Genomic DNA, 22,760 nt, shown 5'->3' on the forward strand with positions numbered 1-22,760 from the left:
GTTGTCGTAAATCTCAGCTTATGTTTGTGGAATGTTTACTTAAACTTAATGATTCAATATACCCATTATTTGTCTTTTATGTCATACCGTATAAACCTAAATATGATATCAAATGATATATCATCTAAAATAACACGAACTTAGCGATGCGAAGACTATCATTTACTTGGAAACTTTTTAAGGTATCTTTCGCATTTCAAAAGTTTTCGTATTTTCTGCCTCGATGGAGATCTTTATCCAGGCAAGCAAATGTTGTATCCCAAGACGTAAAAATTGGGGAAAAAGATATTATAGAAATCAAATGTATGTTCCTTGTATCAAGGGGGGCTTTAGGGGTTGAAGAGTAGATTTCTATATATATATTTATACATTTATCGGGGTATGGTCTCGCCCAATTCTACCACCAAACCACCAATGTCTAATGCTGTAACGTTTGGATGGTTTGCTACATTTATAAAAACGCAATCTTTCTACGTCAGGGGTGATCCATGACTCTGCCCTTTTATAATGTTGTCCAGGGAAATCTATTTCCCTTTCGCTGTCTGAAAGGGTTTTTCTACGAAGTTGAGATGGTACTGGACCAATGAATGGCCCGATCTTTAGTGAAGCTTGTCATAGGGGTTTTTAAAAGGAATGATCAAGTCTATGGGTTTTTTTTTAGAAAATGTTAAATTATGTACAATAGATAATATCATGTTTTTAGTTTCTTTTGAGGTATTTATCTGGGTTTTTAGATACTTTTGAGATGGTTATCAGGGTTTTTAGATACTTTTGAGATGGTTATCAGGGTTTTTAGATACTTTTGAGATGTTTATCCGGGTTTGTAGATACTTTTGAGATGTTTATCCGGATTTTTAGATACTTTTGAGATATCTCTCTGGGTTTTTAGATACTTTTGAGATATTTCTACGGGCTTTTAGATAGTTTTGAGGGTATCTTTATCTCATCTACTATACTCAATTCGTCTCGATAAGGGAGCAGCGGGATCTATCTGCTATCTCGGAGTGTTGCTATGACGACCTCTTCTTAGGAAATGATTCTGATGCGTGAGAAAGGGATAAAGATGAAAAGTAGAGGAGGGAAACTTTGGCGTAATTGACGCTGCTTCCAAATTACAGACGTAGTAGCTTTTAACTAATTGATGGGATTACCAGGCATTTGTCATCTTTACAAACTTGGCAGCTTATTTGCTTTTGAATTTGAGCTAGCCTTCCTATAATTGATGCTAAGTCCATAGCGAGATTCCTAAAACCCTTATAGCAGATTCCCTATTAATTAATATTTGATTAAGAAATTTATTCTGATCAAAATATGTCCGTAACTTTTAATTAATTATTTCTTTGATTGGGTCAACTTTTCGTCACAACAATAAATATATAAAATACAAATATAAATATTTATCTTACTTTGTTATTAATTTAATCTGTTATGCACTATGGTATCAAAACTAAGTAACTTTATTTACTATCTACATAAGTTTATAAGACATGTTCCTTCCGTAAGTTTGTCACTGGTTATTGAGAGCTTGTCATGAAGTGAAGTAGGTCGTAGATTCGACTTTTATAGGTAGTGTCATACTTATGGAATATATCTTAATATTAACGTATGATATCTAGTTTAAAGTCCAAGGACCAAGGTCTCTTAATTTCGTAACTAAGTTTATCAATTATCTATCTACAAGTGCACGAGATTTATAAAAACGTTTTACGAGAGACGACAACAAAAAATTGTGTCATTCAGTAACCCTCATTCGTAATCGATTCTCTCTCTCAGAAAAATGTAAACTTTCTATTGAAAGAAAAGCCTTGAATATATTTTATTATTATTATCAAAGTTGACCCCCATTTTGGTGATGAAAAATTGATATAAAATGCAAGGAGATTTTAGAGTACGTAGTGTTTTCCCCTGCTGGATGTTATCAACAGGTTGTATTTTATCGCCGCATCCAAAATATATATTTTTATATCCTTCTTAGAAGGCCCTTGCGAATTTAACTTTTATTCGATATAACCCTTTCTAGTCCTCCCCTTTAATGCAATTTGGAAAGGACATCTTTTATCACTGGGAAATTTTTAGGTTTTTGGGTATCTTAAGACGAGAAACCGTGGATGGAAGGTTATGGTGTTTAAAAGTCACCCATAAGAACTAATTTAGTTGTATCCTTTGAACTTATTTTCTTAATCATTGTGTCTTGCATTGCAATTATTGCTTTATTTTCCCACGTGGCATAAGCTACTTCCTATACTCGTTTTAAAGCAATATCACTGACAAAGGCTTAGCACAGACTAAATAGGAAGATGGACTGCAACGTTAATCTAGTGTAGTCAATTCTCGCTTGTCGTTCTCAAACTAGCTCGAGCTTTAAGTCCCAAGCATTACGAAGTTAGTGTAATTTTAGAAACTTATAAAGGGCATCTTTTCCGAAGTTGTCCCTCTTATCTTGTTAGCCTTATGTATAAGGTCACATAAGGAAAGCATTTCCTAGCGTGGGTATAGAGTTTTGTTCGTTTGAGAGAGTAGCCCTTAGGGATTGTGAAGGATTTACCGGTTCGCGGTTCTCTTTTGAGTACCCCTGTATATCCTTCTTTTGGGGGGGGGGGACACTAAGCCTTCCATCCAAAGGAGGTTACTTTAAAATATTCAAAGAATTTCAGTTTCTTCCCAGCCAGTTTTCTTAGGAGATAGTTTAACGTGGCTATGTACGACCCTAGATGATGTTTTTATTTTTTCCTCTAACCCTCTCTCTTCTAACTCCGTACGACAGGACGTTTTTAGCTAGGAGTTCCTTTTTTACCGGGTTATTTATTTATCGGAGAAAATTCGGAGAACTCCAATGACCTAACCCCCATCCCCCCTCTTTTATATAAGTTTTTCTCTCGTCATTCTCTATTGACAATCTAGACATTGACAATCCATGTGTAGAAGAACGTCATCAGAAGTAAAAGGGCTTGCTTGTTTTATTAATAAGCGAGTGTCTTTGAGACAATCATTGTTAAGTATTGTTGTTATGGTGTCTTCTTTCTTATGCGTTCATAGTTCGAAGCCAAAGCTCTAACGAAAATTATGTACAGGGTGTTTCGAAATGGGAGGGTGATAGGATCGAAGTACAGTGCGAGTTCTGAAATTAACCCCACCCCTCGCCTCGCTTTATAAAAAATATCGGATCCCATACATACATAAATAAATACATCCAGAGATAAATTTACTCTACTCTTAAATCTCGTATCTTTTCCTTGTGCACGACTGTGTAGACAATTCCTATAGGTCCTTAAACTACACTGAACATTGACGTTGCGAAATCCCCCCCTCTCTCTTTCTCTCTCTGTCTCTCTCTCTCTTCTCTTCGCATCTTGATCTTCTAGCTTCTCTATCCTCTCTCTCTCCGATTTTCCATCCTCTGGCTGGAGCTTCTCCTACGCAGTAACGTATAGTGCTGCCCCCTTTATTCGTTTGACGGCAAAACTCTCCCTCACAGAACAGGGCGCGCTCTTAGAGGGAGAGAGAGAGAAAGCGTAGGAGAGAGAGAATATTCCGTTATATAGAAACACACTGCGTTTCGAGCTAGAAGTCCTCAGACTGCGCCCATCGTGGAAACATCACTTTTCCTCAGAACGGTTGCCGTAGTAACCTAACCATTCCATCCTGCTCGTGACGAACGACGGAGAATAGTGGGGAAAAAAAAATTTCAACCATTTTGTGAAAATATCCAAGAACGAATTTTAAAACACGAATTTTTAATTACGACAAGATGTGGTTTAGTTTAAAATTAACTCTGTTAATCGGTGCGTTCGGTTTAATTACTGCACGTCCGAATGGTTCGGCCGACTTTCGGTGCCCACAAAAGGATGCCATCGCTCCGTGCACTTGTAAAGAGCTTCACGCGTTCAGCTATGTCCGTTGCGCCGGACAGAACGAAGTCGACGTGATACGACAAGCTCTAAGTGGAAAATTCACCTGCAAGATACCATGGCTACGTTTAACCGGTAATAACCTGACTGATTTGGGTCCTTCTGCATTTTCCAATATTAGCGTATCGAGGTTATTGGTTAATGGCTCCAATATCAGCGGGTCAAGCGAAGAAACCTTCTCGGGTCAAGAGAATTTGGAATTTTTGGTTTTGCAAAATGACGGGTTTGAACAAACCCCCAAGACGTTGTTATCCAAACTACCGCGTCTGAAGACGTTTAGTTTGGCGGGAAATAACATCGGAGTTGTAGAAGAAGGTGATTTTACTTCACATCCGGTTTTGGCGCATTTGGTATTGTCCGGTAATAAAATTTCGCGCGTGGAAAAAGGCGCCTTTCCACCGTCTTTAAGGACTTTGGCCCTGTCCGATAATAAACTGATCACTTTGAACGGTACCGTGCTGACCCTAACGAAAATTGAATGGTTATTGGCTGGAGATAATCATATCATGAGTATCGATGGTCAGTTGACGGGATTGGATCGCTTGCAATTGCTCAATTTGGCGGGAAATTCCATCACCGATTTAGGCGACTCCCTGAACGATTTGGCCGACTTGAGGGTCTTGAATTTGGCTTTTAACCAACTGAAGATTCTAACCGGAAACCCTTTCAACTCTTTGAGCCATTTGAAGCATCTCAACTTGTCAGGAAACCGGATATCCGGGGAGCTAAGAGGAGACGAATTTTCAAACCTGACACACCTTCAACTATTGGATTTGTCCAATAACGAGATCGTTTCTTTGGGCGACTCTATGATGCCGTTGAAGTCTCTGCTAGGCCTTAATTTGTCTAAAAACAGCTTGACATCTTTACCTCATCGCGAACTACAATGGCTGAAGAATCTACGAGACTTGGACGTCTCTCATAACCGTCTCAACACGTTGGATGACAATTTCGGTCGCGATTTGTCCAAAATGGTCAGCTTGATATTAGCCGATAATCACTTGGAATCGCTACACGGTTGTTTAAAGCATTTACACGATTTGCAAGAGTTGGATTTGAGCTTCAATCATTTGACATCCTTGGAAAGACACGATATACCAAGTACAGGGAGATTGCATCACGTTCGACTGTCGGGTTCGTATATATAGTTGATCTTTCTTGAACCCCCGACACGTGACCTACCTACGAATCCCATACGTCTTGTACAATTTTGTAGTCCATGAATATTGAACTGTAGTTTGGCAGTGAAGGATCAACATCCTTGGGGGGCCCTAGCTACTTAGCATTTAGGGGCCCACTGCGATATGACAGCTGAGAGCTTAAGCCCCCTAGTCACGTGTCTACAGTGCCTTGTGGAAAATCCTGCACTGAATTTTGGAAGATATTAGGATGGCTAGAGTATAAGATGTCTTTATTATTTTATTCAGAGTCGAGTTAGTCATTAAAATTGTTTGTAAATCATAGTTTAGTCATGGGTAAAAGCTAGAGACGCATTGAAAAAATCGGGGAATCCCTTAATCAATTTTCCCCAGTTCAATATTCATGAAAAAAGATAGTACGAATTTCCAATAACAAGTCTCCCTATATTTATCGACCTTTGCGACGGAAGATACTGATGTATACCACCGCCAATTTTCACTCCCGCAATCTCTCACAGAGCACGAGTTCCCCTTTTAGACTAAAGCCCCCTTCGGGGTCCAATAGATCTCGAGGGGACATTTAAAACCCGATAAGATTTCCAATCTGCTACGTTTCGAATCTGACAATACCCATTTTGTTTCGAAAAATATCCTCGCGATCCTACCATCGCACCGCACGAGCCACGAATCTAAGTGCTCCAGTTTGTACGTGCCTACAAAACCCAACTGTGTTCAGGGAAATCGTTGCCCTTTTATCTTTAGGCCTAGGACTTTAAAATGAATCAGTAAGATATTGTTTGCAATAATGTTGTTTGTCAGTATTTTCTTTCAAGGTTTATTGCAACGTTTTTCTTGAAAATTGGTTGATACCAAAAATCGTATCCAAAAAACTTGTGTATGTCAGGACGTAACGCGTTCTTCTGCACATAATAGTTAGTTATTTTGCAGTTAAATAATTAAATTAATTTCTTTTAATTAACGTATCAGAAACGTTAATATGAGGGATTTAATGTTGGGAAAAATCTATTCTTGATAAAAACAGACGACGCTAAATATTACTTCATAGTCCCATTAATGGTACATCTCATGCTGAGAAATAAGGATTGTTAAAACTGGACAGTAGAGTCAAAACACTTTTAATTAAGAAAAATGGACATAGGTCACTTAAAACGGTGAAACCTTGGAAAGTTTTTAATTAAGTGGATACAGGGCCAGTAGACCCCGAATTATTTAATTTTTAAACTGGCCGAGATAATTTTAATTCGTTCAGGGCCACCGCCTTATTTCTCAGCCTGCATGGTACATCTATAAATAGTTTTTAAGCCTATTTCGGGCCTAATTTTTTTGCTACTGACTACAGTACACTCGCAAAATAAATAACCCCAATACACCAGCCAGCTTTTAGTGCCCAATATATATGGCTTCCAATATATTGCGGGATAAGATAGGTATTAAATTTTGCCAAACTAAGAGACCCCCATCCGATCAGATCTGGATTGGACGCTGAGGAAATCGATTTTCAAGTTTCTACTCGATAATTACCTACCTAAGTCTGTACCATAGCCTTAAGGCTTAACTACGGGTTACTTGGGTGCCGTTTAAAAGCCATTGAAGCGCGTATTACGCTGCGATATAAGCTAAAGTTGATAAAAATTGTATACAGTAAATAACGGGACCAAAAAGAAACCCGCTCTAGAAATTGATAGCTAGCTATACGCGAAGTTATCCTTTTTTTTTTTGGAAGAAAGATGGACCATTGCATTGGTATTTGTTCCCTTTTTTTAAGTTAAGAAGGTACCGTTGTTAAAGGCAGCGAGGATACTGTATTAATAGGCCTTTTAAAAGCGTTTTTTCTACAGGTTTTAGGTAGCATTTTCTAAGCGTATATTGGAAGGAAAAGCTTTCCTGCATGGCTTTTGATAAAATATTAAAAACCATATATCGTTTCGCGGTTTAGTTTTTTTTTTCTCTCTCTCTCTGCTGCTGTTTGTGAGGAATTTTTTTTATTCGTTTTATAGTTATAGTTAAAGGGAAAGTATAGTAAAATTTTTGGAGCTTTTTTTAAAGTTTTATCACGAGATAACCCCACTTTAGAATTAGAACTCTAATTAGAAAGAGAAATTCGAGAAATTTGGAATTTACAAATTCGGAAATATCTTCCTTATTTGTGATCCGATTTAGCCCAATATTTGCTCATTTTGAAGGCAATAACGCCCCAAGTAAACGAATAAACCTCGAGGAATTTACGAATTATATAAATTTAATTTAAAATAATTAAATATTCTAGTAAACATTCTTAAATCTTTGAAAAAATAGTATCTTCCTTATTTGTGGTCCGATTTGGACAAATTTTGGCTCATTTTGAAAGCAAAATTACGCTCTATTCAATAAAACACCCCGAGTAAACGAATAGACCTCGAAAAATTTCACAAATTCTATAAATTTAATCTAAAATAATTAAATGTTCAAGTAAACACTCCTTATTATCTTTGAAAAAACGTATCTTCCTTATTTGTGGTCCGATTTGGACCAACTCTGGCTCAATTTGAAGGTCAATTTACGCTCTATTCCATAAAATACGTAACAGAACCCATAAATCTCAATTTCATAGAGAAAAAACACTTTTCCTTTACCGAGGGGAAAAATATGGAAGCAGCTCCAAACTCTTGAAACCTCTTTTCTACGTGAATGTTTTAGTATGTGTAGATCGAGCCTTGAAGGAAACTGCGGTAGAGAGAGCGAGCGAGCGAGTTGGAAAAAACTAGAGTGTTCACTATAGCTTTTATCTTCTCTTATTTGGCGTACATCGAATTCCATCTCTCCATCCATTCGAGAACTCGCCTATCCTTAGAAAATATGGGATGGATGATGTAGACCTATTTCCTCATCTATTTCTTTTCCTTATGCCGATAAAAACGTAATGCGTATGCTACCGTCTTAGAGGCCAAAACGTCATATCTGAGCCGAAGTGCATTGCATGGGCGATCAATTTTGAGTCTAAAATGTAATTTCTATAACATTTTGAACTATAAGGGTCCAGTCCGTCGTTCCCAAAAGTTACATGCGATTGGTGGGTTTTAAGGATGACCCCTTAAATTTAGGGCGTAATAAAAATGAAAGACGATGATTTCTAATTTAATTAAGTGGTCCATTCATAAAACTCTTCAATCGTATCTCGAAACTTTACTTGGTTAGTAATTTACAATCTAGAAATAATTTTGTTATTTACAATTAGGATAATTGAATTTATATTTTGGCATCTCATTAAGTTAATTGTAATTACTTCTGGTAATTATGTATTGAGAAAGTGGATGGGGGAACTGTATTGAAAGGGGGAAAGGGTAACTAAATCCCGAGTGTCTTCCTTAAGACGCTTTAGTTCCGCTTTTGTTAATCTAAGGAAGCATCGGCCGGCAATGTGCCCGCGTTTCTCGTTTCTATACAGTCTTTTCAGGGCCTTTTCTGATCCATTTTTTGGCCCGTTTCTTTTTCTTTTTTTTTGCACTGCAGGAATAATGGTATAAAAAGCTTACCCCGAAATAGATCTCTCGGTGTACCGGTACCGCAGTTTGGCCTTATTTTTCCACCGAAATATGGTAATGTTCTTCGAGAAACTCCCCCAAAATAAAAAATAAAAAATGGGAATAAAGGAATGAGAAAAAAAAAATAAATTAAACAAGGGAGATTTTTCATCCCGAAACATTTTTAGTATACACACCATCAAACGTTTTTATTAAACTACCCAGAAATGGTGGTGTAGCTTAAGTCAAATGATTTACTTGTAAGTCTGGAGCTTTCCCTGGTTCAGAGTTACGTCCCAGGCGGAAAAGGTGATACTCTTATGTGGGATATTAAGTTTTAAAATTATCTGACGATCAAAGTCCTCAAGGACAATTTTCAAACTCCCTGATCTTTTTAGACATATTACCCTAACCTTATTTAGGTCCATTTTTAAGTACCCCATATTTTACCCTGGCCTATTTTTCAGTTACCCGGGCTTTACCCGGACCTTTTCAGGTCTATTTTACAATCCTCCAGATTTTACCCTAACCTCTTTAGGCCTATTTTCCAGTTTTCCAGATTTTATTTTGACCTTTTTAGGCCTATTTTACAGTTTTCCATATTTTATTTTGACCTTTTTAGGCCTATTTTCCAGTTCCCCAGGCTTTACCCGGACCTTTTCAGCTCTATTTTACAATTCTCCAGATTTTACCCTAACCTCTTTAGGCCTATTTTCCAGTTTCCCAGATTTTATTTTGACCTTTTTAGGCCCAATTTCCAGTTTTCCGGATTTTATTTTGACCTTTTTAGGCCCAATTTCCAGTTTCCCAGATTTTACCGTGACTTTTTAGGCCTATTTTCAAACCCCATGTGACCTGACCCATCGCTTATCGTCGTAGACTCTTTAGCTCCGTTTTAATCTGATACTTACCTAGAAAAATGTTAAACTTATGATTTATTTGAAGAATATTTTTCATTTTTTATTTCGTTCGCTTATTTTCTGAAAAATATTTCGTTATTGATAGTACTGTAGCTATTCCTACCGACAAAACGATCGTTTCCCTTCTAGAATTTCGAGGTGTCTAGTACTTGTATGCATTTTTAAAACCACCCAAAACGTGTTAAAAGATATTAGAAAAACTCTTTAAAAATGGAAAGTGTTCGACACCGAAGCGCGTGCTATTCCATTCCTCGAGATAACGACGTGCCGATCGCATTTTGATAGGGGAATATCTTACCCTAGTGTTTTTTTGTTTGCCTTTAAATCTAAAGGACTTAATACACTCTTAGAATGATTACAATTTAACATTAAATAAACCAGTTTTCTATTGGAGGATTTAGCCATTCTAAGATTGGTTTCTCTTATTGGAAGGGTTTATTTTATATATTGGTTGAGATTCTACACAAGGGTGTAATAACGTCGGGAGATTTCTAGCTAGCTGTCGATTAAATGGCACATACAAGCCTTTGATTGCGGTTAGTTCTATGAAAAGATAACGTGAAGTGCCACTAAGTATAATGTTTAGAAAAACTCCTTAAAATTTTCTCAGATTTTTTTCAATAATTGAATTTAAAGGTACTTGTTCAAACCAAGAAGTGATATCTAGTTTATTAGGGAGAAGGACAGAGAGGCTAAAATTCGCGCGCCATAGTCCCAGTCCCCCTTTCAAAAAACAAGGGGGGGGGACGTAAAAGGAGGCCGGGCTATTTCGCAGCCTCTCCTCACTCGGAAAATATCTAATTTTTCATCATTCGCGTCGCGCTTACGTGAGTTTTCAAGAACCAATGAGATCATGGTTGTAATTTAGAGGTGGGGAATAACTCCGGACCTACGTTTGGACTGGAGATAAAGCTGGAAATGTGGGGCGAATTTATACCTTCTCCCTAATAAACTAGATATCACTTCTTGTTCAAACGAATTAATGAAAAATGAGTTAGGGACATAAATTAAACATTAAGATGATCGTGATATCGTTTTACTCCTTTAATGAAATTTTGGGAAGCAGTTGCTTGTTTTTTTTAAGTTTAGTAAACTCGATTTTAATAGATTTTCACTTCGGGAGAGAGAGAGAGAGAAACTGTTAGAACTCGATCACTCCGTCGTCGACGTCTCTCTAACTGTGAAGGATTTTAGAAGCTGGGGAGAACTAGGGAGTTGGGATAAACGTTTTTCTTTCAGTTTGAAGGAAGCTAGCTAAGACTTGGCCTATATTTTACACACACGCTTCCAGCATTCTTCTTCCTTTCCTTGATTCTAAGTAAAAAATAAAAAAAAATAACAGGAAAAAAAAGTGTCTAGAGAAGGGATCAACTCGGACTCTTTATCCGTCTCAGTCTCCTGAATTCCTTTTCACATTTTTTACTGGGGTTTTTTTTTGTGTGTTAAAGGGAATGTGTATGAAAGCAGGAATACATAGAATTAAGAAAAAGAGGAATCATTGTGAAGCCCTTTGAAAATGTAGTTTAATTTGGTTTACATACTTCTGGAAATTCTATTGTATTTAGTTTATTTTACAGTAGAAACTTACTTAATCTTGGGCTTTTTTACGGTTTGTTAGATTCTATAATTGTTTGAAAATTAGGCTTAGCTTACTGAAGTGTTCGATTTTGCTAAGGTTTAACCTTATTTTTGAATCGAAACTTTTTTAATCTTGGATTACTTTCTTAAGTTCTTTCAAATAGGCTTAACTTTATTCGATTTTGACAAGGCGTAGCGTAGCCATTATAAAGATTAAGAATAAAATATCTGAATTGGGGATAAGCTCTAAAATATCTTTTAAGCCTAAAATCATCGGAATTAGGCCTAACGTTTGCAAACATTCCATGGTTCAGTGCTAAAATGCTCTTATTGTAACTTAATCCCTACAAATAACCCATTGTTTAGCCTATTATAATTGAAGTTAGCCCACCCCCCCCTATAAATGGATGGGTCTAGACCTAAAAATAGTAGGCTTAACATAGACCAATCTTCAAAGGCTTGTAAACCATCGTATTAGGCTTAAAATTCTCGTGTTTTTCGCCGTTCACGAACCTTAATGACATAAAACAAAATCTTCTCAGTTTTGTTTGTTCACAATTCCTTGATGTCTCGCCTTGAAGTTAAGAAAGACTATATATAGTGAAGGGATTGTAAAGAGTGAGTTGAGAGATTCCTAGACGCTTTAGCCGCGGAAACGGAAACTCAGTAACAAAAGTTGGGAGCCGCCAAATGATGAAAAAAGAAGTTCAAGAGAAGCCAGAGGATGCTCTCTCAGATGAGTGGAAGGTGTGTGTGTGTGTGTCTGCCTGGGAGGTCTAGATGGGGCGAAAGGTGGATGTACTACTACTATATATATAGGGGGGAGGACATGAAGGGACCGTACGTGCCCTCCTATGAACTCGTGTATCGTCCGTGTTACAATGTTGATCATTAATCACGTAGGCTTTAGACAGTCGAACAAAGTTTTCCCGCCAAAAAGTAAAAGCGTCCTGGAAAAGCCCAAAGAAAAGTGGGCACGGATACCTTAAAGATGAGGTGGTTCAGAAACCATTTTTAAGTTACTAAAATAATTCGCTTTAATTAAAATGTCACTTTAGTACTTGAGTGTTTTAGAAGTTACCAATTAATACATACTTCGATAATATAAATAATACTTAAACCACCTCATCTATTAAAACTGACGGCTGTCTGCGACACAACCACCCTTGAAAGGTACTTATACCTCAGCATAAAACTCTAGTTTTTTTTAATTACTTCGGTACATTCTAAGAATGCCTTGATTTCTGATACCCCTCTCAGTAGATCACAGAATCTCCGCGGTCTACAGCTCACTTCTTAGTTTTTTATGTTATTGTATTTGTTGTTGTTGTTCTTGAAGGGCATGTCCACGTGACATAGTCGATCGAGAGCTGAAAGGAAACTAAATCTGTCCCAGTCTAAGGGTGCAATGACACCAGAAAATACTAGCTAGGCTTAGCTATGGGTTTCAAATATAGAACATTGTCAAACATTGTCAATGGGATGAACTCAACAACGGGGCATAGAAAGACGAGCGTGATCCATGGAAAAGACTTCCCCTTATAGTTTCTCTTTTTTTGGGGGGGGGGGGGTTCTGTACTCAATAGGAAGTGAACTACTTTTTCTTAGGCGACGTATCATTGCGTATTCTTACGCTCTTCTTCATGCATCTTATCGCGTTGACTTAGCCAAAGCTATACTTCTTCAATTCCAATATTGAGTATGAGTTCTGAGTGACGGAAGGACAGTTCCATTGTCTGGCCAGTTATGTCCGGTCACTTATTTTTCATATCAATAACGTGCTTATGACCCTTAAAAGGATTTGGGATGAGTTGCTATATGCCTCAAAGGAATACTTAAACGTACCTAATGATAAATGCAGGGCTGATACCCGTACAAAGTAGTGGTGCAATGAGGGTTGAATTGGAGTGAGCGCTATTGTTGCACTATTTTGCGTAACTCCAAGTATTTAGTATCATTGGAAAGAGTAGATATAGGACTATGACATACTCAAAGGACTTCCCTGTATCTCTTATACAACCAGATTGTTATTCTACCCCAAAGTGAAGGTTACAAAAAGTACATTTTTGGGCAGCCTTTAACTGTACCTTTAACCTTTTAGTTTTCTTTTTTGACCATTGGAATGATGTAAGGATATTTTATCAGAGAGCTTACTTCCTTCGGTACGGGAAGAGAATTTATAGATCCGTTGTTTTTTATTTGACAGGAAAAAAGCTATGGAACGACCAAGAAACGCGCGAGCTTATGTCACGTGACTCACGTCTTTGGTTAGTCCCCCCCCCCCCCTAAAACCGAGGATGAAATTAATTAAGGCCCTTTTCGCTAAGCCTTGTCACCTTCCTAGGCCTAACTACGCGTCCTTTCTCTTTTTCTCTCTCTCTCTCTCTTTCTCCAGCGCATTCTGGTTGAAGAGCCACTAATTAATGTCGTATGACTTGGACAAATTGGTGTCACGCGCCGTACGTCCATTTCAGGGGTACTCTATGGGGAAGGTTAGGCTGCAACAAGGGGTCAGAGATCAAAGCTACTAAAGACACGCTTGATGTGCAATGGATTTATTTAGTTTTATATATGTAAGCCTAAAGCCTCAGTGCCAGGATAGAATAATATTGGAAAGTTTGTATTTATTGGGATCCCTTATCGTATTTTCTATAGCGGAGAGGGTTTAGTCGGATAAAGGTCTTTAGATTTTCGTGGGCAACGTTCCTTCGTCATGGTGTTTAAATATTTAACTATGTTGCCATAGATAAGATTAAGAGAAGTTTAAGATTTGATTTTAAAGGTAAGTTAGTATAGAGGGATTTATCAAGAACCAAGAAAAGCTTTTGAATTTGCTAAGAATATCAAGGAATAATCAGGGAATTCAAGGGAAAGCCATGATTTTGTTCCAAAAGTCAGGAAATCTATAACCTACGTCACTTCAAGTTCATAAATAGCTCTAAGTGTCCAGTGACAAATTTATGGAACATATCTTATAAACTTATGTTTATGCTGTAAAACATTTGTATGTAGACCACGGAATTCTCTTGACCTTTATCGGACGCTTGTTGGCGCAGAGGGCTATTAGAGAAGCCATTGATTAATGGTTTTGGAATTAACAGCGGGCTTCTTTGCGCGGTTTTGTTTTCATTCCCTTATTTACTCAACGTTTTATTCTTTGTTACTATTTTTCTTACCACAAATGCACGCAACTAATGGGAATTATTGCGTACAGCCAATTTCTCAACGCGTCTAGGAGGATTTAATGGGAATTGATTCCTAGTAGACTGATCCTCGCGATTATCATCTATCTCGATGCACGTTGAACCAAGCATGCGCGCCTCATTGTCACAAACCAACTAAATTACAGAAAGATGTCACAGTTATGATCAGGGCAAGAAGTGATATCTAGTTTATTGGGGAGAAGGTGTAAGATGCCCTTGTATTCGCGCGCCATAGTCCCAGTCCCCCTTTCAAAATACAAGGGGGGACGTAAAAGGAGGCCGGGCTATTTCGCCTCTCCTCAGTCGGCAAATACGTAATTTTCGTCATTCGCGTCGCGCTGACGTGAGTTTTCAAGAACCAATGAGATGCTGGTTGTAATTTAGAGGCGGGGATTAACTCCGGACCTACGTTTGGACTGGAGATAAAGTTGGAAATGTGACGAATTTATACCTTCTCCATATGGCTTCTTGGCCAGGGTACTTGCCGGACAAGTACAGTACCAAGTTGCTTCGCCTACTGGTGTAAATGGTATCAATCCTCCTTGTCTGAAAACTATATATATGTAGACAGTTTGAATAATATTTTTCACTGTTCCTTTGATATCAAAGGATTAATCGATATCTTTGGAAATTAATGGTTTGTTTTGAATGCGAGTTTTATTGTATACGGATGACAAAAGCTTGGCTATATACGTCGCTTATTGTTAAGGAGGTTACAAATATAGCATTTTGTTACAATTGAAAATCACTAGAGTTCTCGGTTGACTTCTGATTACCACCCTTAGTCTAACCCTTTAACCCTAATGACGTTGATTCCCCCGCTCTATTTATTAGGTGGGTGGAACCACGCGACTCTATTGGCTTACTAGTGATTATTACGATACCATACTATAGTCTGGTAATGGGTCTGAATACTGAGATAAATCATTAATTGATTCCATTACGATATTGAACTGTTTAGGCCTATTTCGGGACTTGCTTTGCGCTTGGGTTGAATATTTTATGCGTCAAGAGAATTTGGAATCTACAGCGTTTTGAGTTTAACTTTTCGATCCATTTAGTGAACGTTGGTATTAATTATTCAATATTTTTATTTCATTTATATTTACTGAAATTAATTGGTTTAATTGAATTAGCTTTGTAGTTCAAATTTAGGCGGGTTATCCTGTCATTAATACACGTTTAGTTGAATTAGATTTATTGAAATTTGTTGTAAGGAATATAGACTTTGCTACATTTGAGACACTTGTGCTAAAAATCCTTTAGTAACACAAATATACTTTCTCGAAACGTGAAAATACTTCCTCGAAACGTGAAAGCACTTTAAAAAAGAAGAACGGTTAATTAATTAATTTTGAACGCACGCCCATATTCATAAATCTAATATATTCATTAAAACTCGAGCACTCTTATTAGACCTAAAAAATAATTTAAAAAAAAATAAAATTATTTCCCCTACCTTTAGACCTATTACATTAGGAAAGGAAGTTGGCTAGAAAAAAATTCTTCCTGGGTTGATTAGTGAGTTTTATTGACAGAATAATTAGAATAAATCCTTTCTCGACTGAATAATTACGTAAGAGGCTGGCAGGAAAATGAGAGAAGAAAAAAAGGGGGCGAAGGAGAAGGGGGCGTCTGTAGGATCTTAGGGACGTTCATTTTCCTTAATTATATAAGCATCTTGAAAAATGAAGGAAGACCCAGCTCCAGAAAAGAAAGAGTCGCATTTATTAGTGGGACACCCCCTACCATAAGGTAATGATGATGCCTTAAGTCTCAAAGGAATTGGACCGTGCAATGCGTTAGTAAAATGAGAAGCTAGCTCTGTAGGCGGAGTTGTAGTGACAGATAAAAAATGGGCTATCCATTCAATACTTGAAGTGAAACCAACGCACAGGGGTGGTAGGTCGTCCTCTTAGGTTATTTCCTTGGCGCTAAGAGGCAACACCAGATGGAGCTCGAGTTCGCTACCGGAGGATAGCCGACTCGTGCTGCCACTAGCGGTGAATTATTTTTGGCGCGAGGGAAATACCCCAAGATGGCGACCTACCCGCCCCTGTTGTGTTTGCTTCTCTTCTGGAATTAATGAAATACTCTATTGCCCTAGAATTTTTCTAGCTCTTGGTTTAGGGGGTTTCCCTCGAAGCGTACGAGCTAGGAGGACTGATGGACTATGATAAGGAGAGGAAATAGTATACTAGGGGAGTAGGGGAGATATCTCGTTTCTACTCTTTGTGGAAGAAAATGTAATGGGAACTGGTAGAATATCTTACTGCACAGCTCAATTACAGACGTTATAAAGAGTAGAGACACCTTATTTAGTCATTGCGCCTGCGCTTTAAACCTTAGAGAAACTTCTTGTATCTAAAAAAACCAATTTATCAGCACGTGTTTCGGTTTCCCCCTATCCTTTTCAACAAACGTGGCTGGGATGGAATGTTATAAACTTATATCGAATTTACTTTACTTATGTTACTTGTGGTAGCACCATGGTCTGAAATTGTCGCCTTCGCCTAATTCGAAGGCGAAGGGTTCGATTCCTTCACGAGACTCTGTTCTTTCTACCCACTCAAATTTGTCCTTCTCTCTCTCTCACTCACTTTCTCTCTTGGTTCCTTCGTGCTCTTGGAAAAGAAGAAATACAGACGATCGTAAGACTTAATTAGGTTAAATAATGAACCACGATTAGCCTAGCTGCTCCATCGTTCCTGGAAGGAAACTTTAGTAAAAAGGAAGTAGACATGGAGAGAAATACTTCCCTTTGTGTAGCCCGAAGCAATATCTGAAGATAGATTTTTATTTGGGTGGAAATAAATTAATATTTTATATTGTAGACTTAAGATTTTAGTTTTTAATCAAAATATTTAGAAAACATTAAATAAAATGGGTACTTCGGTGAAATGTAACTCTATCGCTTCTTAGACTATGATGGCTCTCGGTAAATGTCCCTATTACCCTCTCTTCCGTGCAGGACCCCAAATCGAGGAGAGGTCTAACACTTCTCATAAAAAACGGACACGCAATTCTAAAGCTGACCAATCGCAAATTGATTAGTAACGAAAAAACCCTCGAAACTACTTGAAATATTGGAAATCTTATCAAAAAGCCCGCATTGACAAATGCCCGACCCCTTGACCCCTTAATATATTTTTTCTTCTGGTATATATTGGTGGTACACATACATCTTCCGTTCGTTGGCAATACCCTCCCTGATCGACCCTGATTGGGGTCGTTTACCCAATGTCCTGTTTTGGTAATGGTTGAAAATGGTCAATTCAGGAAACCCGTGGGTTTGCGATGGTATGTTGACCCACACTCTTCACGATTTGGACACTCGGTTAATTCAAGTGGACGGAAGACCAACTTGCAGTCTAGGACCAGATGGCTTTTGAAGCCCAGTGATGTGGTCACTTTTGTGGACGGTGTAACCTAATTGGATGAAACTGTAACTGGTCAAAATATGTCGCGTATATCTATTAAAAGAAAAGAAAAAAAAATAATTACTAAGAAAAGAAAAAGAAACGTTTCTTAATTAACGGGTGGTGATGACGTCATTTTTTTAATTAAAGTGAAACAGGCGCGTCGTTATCTTCATTAATTATACATCTGAGTGACGTCATTAGGCCTAAAGGATTGACGTACGCCACGGAACTAGATTGCGCGAAATTTAAAAAGACTATATATATTATTATATCTATGTAATGACCTACGAACCCTGGTGCCCCTCTCCCCCAAAAAATACCATACTCTTAAATGAAAAGACCCTAACTAATTAAAATTATTATATAAATTTATTGAATACCAGCTTTTAAAAAAAATTAACTAATTATTATAATTTTAATTATTATTACTACTAAAACCCATGTGTGTTGATAATATAAATACAGTATGATACGTAGTGTTTCTAAACTAAACGTTTTGTCGGATTTTCCATTTTTCGTTTCGGACACTTTTTTGTATCGAGAAACGGGGTTTATATTGAACTGTAAGTTTGTTGAACGTTGGAATTTATTAATTGTTGTTATAAATTTGGATTGGGCTCGTTGCGAGCTTTGAATTCATACCAAGAACGATAAAAATCGGTTCATAAATATAGAAGTTTGAAATTTTCAAATTTCGATGTTGACGTCATGAAATTTCAAAATTTCAAACTTTCCTATTTATTGTCCTATTTCGATGTTATTGGTCGCGCTGTAAAGCTCGTAATAAGATCTGTCCATATCTGTAGTTAAATCTAACATTTTCATTCGTGTATATGTATTTATAAGCCGAAATACAAATTAGTAAAACTTTGAATTTTTCATGACGTAATGAAATTCAAATTCACCAAGTTTGAAAACAAATATGTTTCGTAACTTTCTTATTTATTGTCCGATTTGGACGCGGTTAATCTTAAATTAAAGCTCAGCAAATGATCTACACAAATACGGAATCAAATTTAGTGTACCGCTTTTTTAAAATAATCTTTTCCAAAAAAAACATAGTAGCCAATGGAGACTTGTTCTCGGTCTATGGGGGGAGACATTGCTTGAAATTCCAGCTAGCTTATAGCTAAAACATTTTTTATATTGAAAGGGTGCTGAACATGTCCTTAATACGACTAGGCTCAGCGAGTTTAAAAAAGTCCAACTGGATCCCCCCCCCCCCCCCAAAAAATAAAGCAAAAGAAAAACCCAAGGGAAGGTTTTTCTATAAGACGACCGAAATTTATTGAGATTCGGATCATTTCTTTTCGACTCTCTAACCCAGATGCTTTTCTCTTCGTTTTTCTGACTTTTCAGATCTTTTACCCCGCTTCTCCTACATACACCCGACCTGGGATTAACAGACGAGATGGTTTAAACCCACCTTCAATAGTATTTACATAAATTTACTAGAATATTAAAAACTAATAAATACTTGAACCTTCTTAACGGAATACAATGTACAATAATTCATTAATTAAGGTTAAACCATCTCATCTGTTAATCCACGAGATCTACCGAACGCAAACCCTATCGAAACGCTTGGGTCTTCTTAAGGTCTACCAACCGCGTAGGAAAAAAGTTTCCAGTTTCTTTTCTAGGAGAAAAAGGAAAGAAGATCCATCGAAAGAAGAAAAGAAAGAGTTATTACGCTTTATAAGTTCATTTCAAACGCAGTTTACAATACGTTTAAAGTTTTTAATATCGCTGGGGGGAAATACGCCACTTTGCCTTTGTACGCGTTGAATATTTAAACTGGGATTATCTTTTTAGTTTTTCGTGTCTCGTGCCATCTCCGTTTTCACGAGAATTTTCTATTTCAATGCGAGGAATTTGACGCGTGACCTTTTTGGGCTTTTGTCAGGATCGTATAGGAACTTTTCTTTAATTTTTTTTTACGCGCCTTGAACTTTCCTTAAAAGGCTCAAATTAACGTAAGCGAAATTGCACGCGCCCAAAAAGAGCGGGAAATATCTATCCCTTGTTAAAATTTTAAACCTTCGATCGAATTTTTCAAAGTTTTTATTCATTCTGAACGAAATTTGTCTTGACCTTTTAAAGAGAGTATTTAAGATTCTTTAAATTCTTCTTTTCTTTAAATTTTCTTACGGTTCTGGTGTTTAAATTAATTAAACACTTGAAGTTAAGTACCCTTTACGTTACATAATAGAAAGAAGAAAAATATAGTTACACCAGTTGCAAAACGGGCCGTGTCAAATTTCTTTAACAAATGACACTTATGTCTAGCCTTTTGAGTTGTATAAATCACGTGACGAATTAAGGATTGCACGTCCCCACGTGCCATTTCGTAAGCACGTGCTTTTGATTTTCCATCCTCGTGTTATGTGCGTGGTTCGGCCTCTTTCCCGCCCTTTTAGTAATTCCCGCCAAAAAACGTGTCCACGTGTTGACACTTAACTCAGCACGTGAGAGACTCATGTTTAGCCCTAAATTGCGGATCCTTGATGAGTGAGTTCCAACTAGGCCAGGACTCTCTGCATTTGACACCCTCCCACATATAAAATTGTAATATGCTTTAACAGAAACCATTTCAATTGAAAGCAAACCATTCATTGAAATATGATATCGTGAAATAACTTTACCGTTTTGCAAGCGCTATTGTAAAGTTATTGAATTTTCTTATATTCAATAACAATGTTCAATCAAATATTCAATTCAAAATCAAGGTACAGCTTTATACATTGAATTCATTCTTCTTAAACTTTTCAAAACTTTCTTTGAAAATTTCAATCTCGCGTTTTCGAAAAAATCCCAAAATAAACCAAATATTAAATTTAATAATTTTTGGGATTTTTTTTTGAATTTTTATAAAGAATTTCTATAGTTTGCGATTGCGGAGAAGATGCGTACACGCTACGTTTTTCTTTAAAAATTGGGGTCTATTTTTTATTATTTTTCTCTAAGTTATACTAGACCCACCTAAAGAAGTTTGAATTCCAATTTTTTATATTTTTTTTTATAAGAAAAAATATGAAAACTTTGACAAATGCTTCTTCGATATCTGCTGTTCGGTTTCTATCATACCATATTTTTTTCAGGATTAAATTGTACCATTATTAATGGCGGAGTACTATGTTAAAAAATTGCCATCGCCCATGGCTTTGACTATGGTCTACTCTTAGCACCACAAACTTTATGTATTTCCTTTCGAGGGGATTTTATATGGGATAGCACCGGTATTAAGTCCGCAGTGAATTCGGAAAAATCATTTTGATTGATTTTGCGCCTAGCGTCGAACGTTAGCCAAGACATTCTGGGTTGGGTTTTTTCTTCTATATGTATTACTAGAAGCCCGTAACCCGAAGTAAATCACTCCATAGTTATTTTCGTCACAGACAAATTGTAAAAGATATCGTTTCTTAATATTAGAGTGCTTTGGTCGATCATAGAAGCTAAAAAAGCGACATTACATCATAAGATATGTTCCATAAGTTTCTCACTGGTTACAAACTGGAGCTTGTCATGAAGTGAGTGAGGTAGGTCATAGATTTGAGGTAAAGCGACGCCTGGTGAGATAGGCGCTGTCAAAGGCTTAGTACAGACTAAATAGGACCTAGATGGAAGTCCTCCAAAATTAACCACCGAGTGTAGGACTTCAATTCTCGAACTAGGCCTAGCTCAAAGTAAGTATCTAGCATTACGAAGTATATGAAGTGTCATACTTATGGAAGATATCTTATAAACCTATGATATCAGTTATTGTTCTCAACTATGAAGTTATGAACTTCTGGTTAAGGAAATGATTGAAACTGTACCCCAGTCTAGCTGTTCCATTCCATCACACCATGCGCTACATACACTCCAGGGAAGAGGTCGGCTTGGTGCATGCACCCCATGAGTGTTCACCTTCTGGAGTTAGAAGGTCATTCATATATATCTCTCAACAAAATAGATCGCAATTTTTATCGAATATGACATTTTTCTACAAGTTTTTGACAAATTTTTCTTTTAGCTATAAGGCTAAGGCGAGCATGCTATTTTCAATTGTACTTTCTATACCAGCATAAAACCCCTAGCAGGGTGCATTGAACTTCATATATAAATGTCCTTGGGAACTTTATGGGCTTAGACATCTAATTGTATTATGTAATGATGACGTGCTATGATGTAATCTATTTCCTGATATAAAACAAGGAACAAAATACCCAAAGACTATCAAGATTTAGAATAGATATCAATTTTCAGAATGGTTAAAAAAAATTGGGAACGTTTTAAAGATTGTTTCTTCGAAGGTTTTCATTTTTTTAACCATTATGGAAATTGATAACCATTTCAAATGTTGATAGTCTTTTGGGCATTTTGTTCCTTGTTACATTTCAGGAAATAGATTACATCATAGCACGTAATAGATAGTGTTCTGACAAGTGTTGCCAGCCATTTGTAAGTGTAATTCAACATAGACTGAAAAGTTTGGAGAACTCTGTTCGATTCAGTGTTCATCTGTTTTCCAAACCTGCAAGCAGAGATGCTCTAATATCGAATTACTGGGAAAACTGAAGCGCATGCGCTGTTAAAGTTAAGAAATGGGGCTGTGGAAATTTCTCTAGCCCCTTTAGTGCACATTTTTTTATATGGTTGAAAAATTCTGAAACTTTTAATAGTTCTCAATCACGAGGAAGTTCACGAGACAAAATCAAATAATTTCGAAGTTTTTTAATAACTTCTTACTTCGCATTAATACGCTTCTTATTTCGTAGCGATTTTCTTTTGGCAACTCTCCTATCTAGTTTACATTTTGTATTTTTTATTTTTTTTATTGCGTGTTTCTCTGTATGCATTCCCGGCTTGCGTTTTTTAATCTTGATATAGCGGATGAAGGATGCATTAATCTTAATTGTATGCTTTGCCTATATACACACATATATGAACGCTAGTACCGTTGCAGTAATTTGAATTTTATCCCACCAACTTTGAACCTATTTATTATTGCTGTAAGGTTTTATTTTAAGGGCATGGAAAAATGAAATGAATACCAAAGTTTAAAGATTTTTCTAAAAAGGTTTAAG

At 36.9% G+C, this 22,760-nt stretch overlaps 1 protein-coding gene across 1 annotated transcript; it reads left to right on the plus strand.

Moving 5' to 3' along the window:
- Positions 1–896: 896 nt before the first annotated feature.
- LOC149690663 (uncharacterized) lies at positions 897–18,612 on the plus strand. The gene is made up of 2 exons (XM_089870241.1): positions 897–5,042; positions 17,549–18,612. The coding sequence occupies exons 1-2, from the start codon at positions 3,749–3,751 to the stop codon at positions 17,659–17,661; spliced, it is 1,407 nt and encodes a 468-aa protein (XP_089726367.1). The 5' UTR covers positions 897–3,748; the 3' UTR covers positions 17,662–18,612.
- The last annotated feature ends 4,148 nt before the right edge of the window (positions 18,613–22,760 follow it).

Source organism: Phalangium opilio, unplaced genomic scaffold, assembly GCF_054372755.1.
Source record: "Phalangium opilio isolate 3A_F unplaced genomic scaffold, DU_Popi_V2 ptg000031l_1, whole genome shotgun sequence".
Classification (NCBI taxonomy): domain Eukaryota; kingdom Metazoa; phylum Arthropoda; class Arachnida; order Opiliones; family Phalangiidae; genus Phalangium; species Phalangium opilio.

What these genes read in the sequence shown, in the direction of transcription:
- LOC149690663 (XM_089870241.1), top strand. Translation starts at nt 3,749, where the DNA reads ATGTGGTTTAGTTTAAAATTAACTCTGTTAATCGGTGCGTTCGGTTTA. An exon ending in GCATCACGTTCGACTGTCGG is followed by an intron (nt 5,043 to 17,548) that starts GTTCGTATATAT and finishes TGGTCAATTCAG; the next exon opens with GAAACCCGTGGGTTTGCGAT.